Source organism: Carassius auratus, chromosome 27 (genome assembly GCF_003368295.1).
Source record: "Carassius auratus strain Wakin chromosome 27, ASM336829v1, whole genome shotgun sequence".
NCBI lineage: Eukaryota > Metazoa > Chordata > Actinopteri > Cypriniformes > Cyprinidae > Carassius > Carassius auratus.
In genome coordinates, this window is record NC_039269.1 from 15,256,215 (window position 1) to 15,264,868 (window position 8,654).

At 34.5% G+C, this 8,654-nt stretch overlaps 1 protein-coding gene across 2 annotated transcripts in view; it reads left to right on the top strand.

Annotated features, from left to right (window-relative positions):
* The window catches only part of LOC113045629 (pre-B-cell leukemia transcription factor 1), a 63,524-nt gene extending 60,004 nt beyond the window's left edge, over positions 1–3,520 (top strand). For both annotated transcript variants that reach the window (XM_026206111.1, XM_026206112.1), the window contains one exon: positions 958–3,520. In XM_026206111.1, the coding sequence (XP_026061896.1) occupies positions 958–1,050 (93 nt within the window). In that variant the 3' untranslated portion in view covers positions 1,051–3,520. The remainder of the gene's footprint in view (positions 1–957) is intronic.
* Positions 3,521–8,654: the final 5,134 nt, after the last annotated feature.

The window sequence follows — 8,654 nt, forward strand, 5'->3', positions numbered from 1 at the left end:
AATTTTTAATTATTATGTTTAATTATTTTTCAGCGACATACTCCTGCAGTCGTTTCTAATAAATAAATGAATAAAAAAACTTCTGTTTGATATCAACTGATTTCATGTTTGTATCAAGAATTCATTCAACAATATTTTATACTGGAACACCTATAACCATAAATAACAAAGAAGAAAGCGGCAGCGAACATTTGCATCATAACGCTGTAATAATGTAGCCAGAGAAAGTGTCTCAATCTTCCAACAAATTCACTGTCTTAAATAACATGATGTTTTTCCTTCTCCACCCAGATAAGTTATTCGCCTTTTTTTCGGCTGTGGATAATGACGGCCTGAGACATAAAGCATTTATGTGGGGGAGCTTTCGTCTTGCCCATGCACTGTAATTACGCCTTTGAAATAGACATGGGGTGTCACCAAAGCTGAAGATTTGAAAAGTTTTTTTCTCTCCTCGCTCTGCTCTTTCTTTTTTGATTACAGACTGCCTCTATCTAAAATAACAGGCTGGGAAAATAAGAGGCTGCCAAAGCCCATTTCTAGTCCTTTTTCTGATGGCATGGAAATTGCTATTAATGCCCCAAATGCTCTTTAGGCAACCTGTCTCCCGGATATGAAATGGCCTCGATTTTAGGTGCCCATTATACTTTCATTCCTTTAGCCAATGTGATAATTTGCAATAATTGATTCCTCCATCATCTGTCTTTTGAAAATCATGTTCTGAAAATCACTCGTAATATGCAGCATAATGTCGTTCCTTTTTACTGCCTCACTTTGTGACTCACTTCTTGCAAAAGCGTGTTTATAGTGAGGGAATTCATCATGGTTACTCTCGTTTAGATTTCACAATGGGGTTTGTAGCCGCTCGCTTGCGTCTTTGGATTTGGATGAGTGTTGAAATATGCACTTTTTAAAATGTTGTCTTTGTTTTGTTTTTTTTGTTTTTTTTTCTCACTAAAGGCGAACGGTGGCTGGCAAGACGCCCCGACACCCTCCTCAGTGACCTCACCCACGGAAGGACCCGGGAGCGTCCATTCTGACACCTCCAACTGATCGGCACCATCCATCCTCACAGCACGTGGGATCTTCAGACTAAAGATCCAGCGCTCCACCCTCCTCAGATTTGGATTAACATCCTTCATGGCCACACACAATCATGCATACTACCGTGGAACATTTGGGATACTTTACAAGATTTTAGAAAACAATTATGAATTTAAAAAAAGAAGAAAAAAAGATGTGTTTGTACAGTTTTCACAGTGTATTTTAGGCGGGACAGGGCGACTAACAAAAACCTGTGACTGTTTCAGTCTTATGAGGCAATTGTTAATAATGGAACAACCAGTTTTTGTGTTTCAATTTAAATGCTTCATTCTACCTCTCAGAAAAAAAGAAAAAAAAAATACACAAAAGAACAGTCCTTGTTTTCTAAAAAAGAAAAAAAGTAGTTACCACTTGATATAATGCTTGAGAGGAAGCTCTCCTTATTGGTACGGTCAATTATTATTGCCTCTTTTGTTTGTTCATAGTGATACTGACTATTTTTTGTTTGTTTGTTTACTGTTTCTCCTTTATCGTTTTTCAAAAGACCCTCCGATATCAGTTCAGCTTTATCCAAGTATTTCCTTTGCCTTTGATAAAACAGTTTTTTTCTCAACTAGGGTGTGTGGAGGTCAGTCATACCATTTCAAAGCCGATTATCATATTTTCCCCATAAAGGCCATCAAAAGCTGTCCATTAGATGATGGAACATGCTTATGTTTATCGTAGAGAGCAGTCCAAACAACTCTGTTGTTGTAGATTTCATTTGGAGTCATTTCCTCACTCTGTTTGTTTTTGAGGACACTGTCTGCGAGTCGATGAAAATATAACTGATTCCGGAAATGGCGGAAGCATCAAGTCATTATGGTCTGTAATGATATTTCCTCCCCGCTTTCACTTCAGATTGCTTTCAAGCGCTCCCTTATTCCCTTTCTCCCTTAAGTGAAGGAATTTGACATAAAGAGCAGTATATTTGTTTGGTTTATATAGATGGATGCCCTTTACTACCCCAATTTTTTTTAGATCAAGCACTAATGCTCTTTATTGTTTTGAATCGAAATTTGTTTTAGTATAGTCCCTTTTTAAAAATGGTATTCCTTATTATCTTATTTTCTCCCACGAAAACCTTGAGTGTTTCATCAAAAGGCCACGCTCTAACAAATGCGAACATAACATCTTGTTGTTTTCCGTGTAATTTTAACTATGAGAGCCAACTGTGAGTGTACAGTTTTAAAAACAAGCAATCTGCTTTTAACATCACAGCCGAGTGTTGCCGGTAACCAAAATCCTTTGTGTAAACGTTGTAAAAGAATATGAAATATCATGCTCATAGCTGTTTAAACATAATGAGCTTCTTTTTTTTTTTCAGAAGCATTTGTAAGGACGTCAGAAATTCAGATGTGCAACATACAAGCATGTCTCTGCCAGAAATCTCATGTCTTATTTCTGTTGGCCAGTTGGTATTGCTGATGCCACTGTTTCCATTGTGAAATCATGACGGATTCAGCTCTTCTGCCTAATTGAAAAAAATGATCTTGAAAAATCCAATAGTTAACTAATTTTTGTTGAAAATATATCCCTGTCTGTCAGGGCTCCGGGTAATGAAGTTTGTTTTGCAGTACATTGAATCAGAATCCATTTAAATGGGGAAGTCATTAAGTTAATAAGATTTGGGCATTTCGACGGTCACTCTTAGCTGTGTTTATGCAGGTAAAGTGCCATACAAGCGCTTAATCTTTATGGACCCTTTGCCCTGAACCCAGAAATCCAGATCAACAGCTTTCAAACACTGACTTGACTTGGGGTGAAGCCAATCAATCGCTAATATGACCTCGCTGTCTAATATATTATTATCCCCTATTAATTTGTGCTCTCTAACATATGTTCTACCAAAAACATCTTCTTGAACAATTGCCAAAAAGGAAGACGCTTCACCTCTTTAACAGATTTTGGGTGGAAATGTTTGGGAATGTTCATCGCTATTCACTGTCAAAACCAAAAATGTAAAAAACTGAAAGTAGCTTGTGTATGTATAAGAAACAGAAATATGTGACAGATATTTCATTGCCTTTGCCTTCAATAATGGCTCTGAAGATTCTTTTCTCTCTTTATTCATTGTTTCTTTTGTTTAGCTCTCATTAACAAGACATTCGGAAACACCAGTTCATATTTTTTTGTAATAGTTTGAAGATGATCATGCTTATCCATATGAAAATACAACCATATGTCATCTGTTATTCGAATGAAATGCGTTTATGACTCACTCTAGTTTTCTGATGGTTGCCATTGTGAAAATGTATATATATTTTGTGAAATAGACTTGACCGCACCTGCTATAAATGCATTATTAGACTTCACAATTATGTACCATATGAAGCATTGAAGTCCAGACTGTTGTGTTTGGGTTTCCCTCACAATTCCCACACACTTTGTCTCAAAATTGACATGATTATCATCAATAAATGTTGTATTGCTCACTGAACAGTATTGATACACATCAGTATGTACTTTGTCAAATTCTCTGTTTTGTTATTTTTTATAAAGGTTTTACAGGGTTCAATGCTTTTCTTGTTTTCAGTTCATGTTTAGGGACCGTTTTAGTAATATAGTAAAGGAATTATGTATACACATCTATAAAAGGTTTCTGTAATTTGGCATTAGATAACTCTGTCCATGACTTAGCACTTCTGGTCCAAAATCACATAATTTCTTAAAGTCAACATTTTAAAGTCAGCCCTTAACACATTATCTAATTTTACTTTATTGCATGTGTTTTGCTTACAATAAAATACTGCAGTGATTTAAGTAAATCCTGATGGTTTTTATTTTTTTTATATTTTTATTTTTTATTATTAGTTTTGTCTGCATATATACAATTACATTCTAAATGTTTGAATGTTTGGGGTTGGTAAGTTTTTTTTTTGTTTTTTTTTTGAAAGAAGTCTTACCAAGACTACATCTATTTGTTCACAAATTCAGTAAAAACAGTAATATTGTGAAATATTAATACGATATTAATACAACTTTTTCTGTATTTGTTTATACTTGGGTCTAGGAGACGAAGCCACAGTGAAAGTCACAAATGCAGTCGAATAAAGATTATACTGTATGTAAATTAATATATAGTATAACAGTCATTTATGCTTATGTGTCTCCTCCGTAAATGTTTTAGTAACAATAAATATGAATTATTGTGCATAAAGATATTTTGGTAATAATAAAAAAGTAATAGAAAACTATTTTACATATATATATATATATATATATATATATATATATATATATATATATATATATATATATATATAAACATATATTATCATACCAGTGTTATACATTTTATAATGATTTAATAATTTATTTATTATATAAAATGTTTTGTAATTTATTCAATCATGAAGTTATCTTCTATCTATCTTTCTTTTTTTTCTTTTTGATTTTTTGAAGCATTTCAGATGGTGTTTAGATTATATGATGACACTACCATTTCAAAGTTTGTGGTCATTTGTGTGTTTTTTTTTTTTTTTTTTTTTTTTTTTTTTTCATGAAATAAATTAATACTTTTATTCAGAAAGAACCACAAATGTCAGTAAAGGCATTTACAATATATATTTTTTTTCTGAACAAATGCTGTTCTTTTAAACTAAAATAAATATCATGGTTTCCATCAAAATATTGAACAGTACAAACAATAATCATGTTTTAATAATAATAATAATAATAATAATAATAATAATAATAATAATAATAATAATAATAATAATAAATTATTGAACATCAAATTAGCATTTTAAAATGGTTTCTGAATGATCATGTTACAACAAAGACTAGTACTGCTGAAAATTCAGCTTTACCCTCACAGGAATAAATTATATATTTAAATATACAGGAAAATATACATTTTCTTTTCATTATCTTGGGCTGAATATCATAGTAAGCTCTGTGATATTAGTTACACAGACCTTCGTGAATGTCATCGTGTTCCTGCTCTGAGTTCTGTCATTCCCACAAAGAGTGAAAGTGGGCCAAGGTCAGACCTAGACTTCACAGGTCTGTCAGGGTCTCACGCCTCTGGATTCAGCTTTAAGCTACTCAGCCTCAGGAGTACTGGCACTTTGTTTTATATATACATATTCTGGCAGCCATTTCTCACTGCCTTCCATGAGGGGGGCTGAGGGGTGTGAGGAGGGCCGAGGGTTTTAACATGTCTCCCACCTCCACAGGCCCATACTGACCCAGTCTCCCACCTCCAAACCGCAAACAACCCCACACGTCTTTCACCCTTAACATCCTGAATCCCGCTCATCCACATCTTCCACTTGTCAACACGTGAGAGAGATGTGAACGCTAACAGAAATGTGAAATTGTCCTCTGTAATGTCAGATCTTATTTCGCTTCCACAGTGGAGAATATTGTTGCTGAAAAAAGCTGTAGAATCTCTAGATCACATAGAGGACGTTAACACAGATGTTGATTAAAATACGGATTATTTTGACATTGTAATTAATAAAAAACTGTGAGAAAGGTGTAGTGTAGTGTGTAGTGTATTGGTAGGACGTATCAGTTTACATTTGAAACATTAATTTTGCTATTAACTGTAATAATCTAGTGAGTGAGATTTTTGTAAAGGCACGAGTCTGACAACAGCCAGTGCTCCACACCATCTGTCTGGAATTACATGAGTCAGAAAAACAACAACATTAAATCCAGAAGAACTGTGGCAACATCTCCAAGACACCTGAAGAGACCTTCCTACAAAGTTGTTGGGGAAAACGTTTTAACTTTTTAAATGCAAAGGATGGTCACACCGTTGATTTGATTTATATTTCTTTTCTTCAGGCATCTTGGAGACTTTGCAAAAGGAATGTTTGGAAATGTGTGTTTATATAACAATAAGTTTCAATCAACAGGAGATATTACAAATCTGCCTAGAAGATGACGCGTGTCTATATCGGCTTAAAGCAAGGCGAGGAGGACAGTTTGAGTGGCCAAAGACTCTCCAAAGATCACACCTGGAGAATACAGTTTAGTGTCTGACTGCTAGATATGTTATAATGGACCATGTTTGGATTTTCTAACGGGGCAATGATCCAAAAATAGACATCAAAACACAAATGGGTCACTGATCACAACATTAAGGTCTTGCCATGGCCAACCCAGTTCCTTGACCTGAACCTTATAGAAAATGAGTAAGTTGAACTGAAGAGGAGAAACAACAACATCGGATCTCCATGATCTGATCTATTGTCAGACATTCTCCAGACTCATCAGACATTACAGGTGAAGATTCAGAGCTGTTATTCTGGCAAAAGAAGTTTTAAGGAGTCTTAAAGTATTGAATAAAAGGGCGCCATTAATTGTGGCCAAGTGTATACAAAAAAAAAAAAAAAAAAAAAAAAAAAAACTTATAACACATCTTATTACAATTATGTGTTGAAAAGTCAGACAATGGCTTGTGGCTGAAATAAATACTGTTGACTCGTGTGACCATTGATATTGTGTGCTATTTTGTTTTCCTGCATCCATATACCAGGAGAACAGATTCAATGGCATTGACAGCGAATCCAGCACTGTGTATTGGGAAATTAAAAAGGGCAATAGGAACATCTGTGGCCAGTTCCATTTAATTCTCTTTATCTGTTTGGCGCTGTTGGAGCCTCCCCGGTCGCCTCGGTGTCATTTGGCATTCCATCTCACGACTGATCTTCTCAGGTTTGAAAGGACAGGACAAATCCCAGAGATAGGCCGTCTGGTCCAGACGCACAGCGTCTGCATATCAGCCGCTCACAGGAGGGATGAGAAATCCCCTTCCTGACACTCGCAAAGGCTTCCTTTGTGAAACCTACTGAATTATCTGAGCTCTGCACACATAAGCTTTGGTGCCAGTCAAATATTGAGCGGCTTCCAGCCAACTTTAAATTATATTGAGCCCATGTCTTTCCTCCAAACGGAAATGTAGGACCAGCGGATGCCTGCTTATTTTCCCTTTTGTATTGTGTTTCAGATCATAAAAGTTTTATTAAAATTCTGAGCAACTACAAAATTTAATTGTTTTCTTAAAATGACTGTTTATTTTTAATATTTTAATAATTTTAACTGGAAAAGTTAAAGGTTGGTGCATTTTAAATTTTCAAATTTCAATATAAACAGCTGCACGACAGAAACATTGGCTCAGGCAGTGCTGTGAATTCAGGGCAGGATTGTTTGGTTAACCAATGACAGGGGGGCGGGGGTGGAGTGTTTGGGAAACATGTATGAAAACAATAATTGTTCTTGCAGTTTCAGTTGTTGACACTAATGGCACAACAGAGCGCTACAGTGATGATTATTTTCTTGTAGGCCAAGCATGGTTCCTTCAACAAGAACCCCAAAAGTTCAATTGACTTTTGGATCATTATGGAAAATAAGTTGACAGTCATTATATATATATATATATATATATATATATATATATATATATATATATATATATATATATATATATATATATATATATATATATATATATATATATATATAAATTAATCCTAAATAAAAGACAAAAGATAAATGTAGGCTGTAAATAAACTACTCAATGGTCATGTGACTTCAGCGTCACCACCATTAAGCTTCTGACAGTTTTTTTCAATCCTTATAAAAAAAAAAAAAAAAATCCTCTTAGAAATGGTTGCAAGCACAATGGGTCTGTACAAGTAGATTAATGAGCAGACAGGTTTGTTTGTTCATCATGATGTTTGATGTCACAGACAACTTCTGGTGTCCCATTTAGCTATTTGTTAGCAACCGATAAGGAAAAGCTTCTAAAAAGCTGATGGCGTTTTACTGATGTTGGGTTAGTTGTAACACAAACGATTTTAATATCTTAACACATGCTAGAATAACATAATTTACAGTAGTTATTAGTTGCCATATCAACACTATATAGAAAAAAGAAACTGCACCAAAATGCAAAAATATTTTATAGAAATGCCCATAGTAAAAGTATTTAATAGTAAAAGTAAATTTATGGCTTTTAGTATTCATTTAAAATAATATGCAATTATTTTAATCTCCAATCTGTTATTTATTAGTCTAACTTATTAGACTAATATTTATTAGTCCAGTTGAGCAGTTGTTACAATGTGCATACATTAGTTACATAGTTTACTATTATCAAACTATTAAACTTTAGGGAAGTCGTGGCCTAGTGCCACTTGCAAGGCACTGAACCCCCACCTGCTCCCCGGGTGCCGCAGCATGAATGGCTGCCGACTGCTCTGGGTGTGTGTTCATTGTGTGTGTGTGTGTTCACTGCTCTGTGTGTGTGCACTTCAGATGGGTTAAATGCAGAGCACGAATTCTGAGTATGGTACACCATACTTGGCTGAATGTCACGTCACATGCTATTCTATGACTTTAGCAATTTAATTTACACTTCTACATTCAAGTTAATTAGTTTGAATGAGAAGCAAGTGAATAAAGATTGAAAGTCAATGTTTAATGTTCAGAAAATTATTATTTCAAAAAATGTTGGCCCATTCATGTTCGCCGTCCCAAGCACGGTTGCAATGTGTTTATTTTATTATAAAAAAAGCCATTGTTTTACTTAAAAATGTTAATAATTTTATTTTATTGTC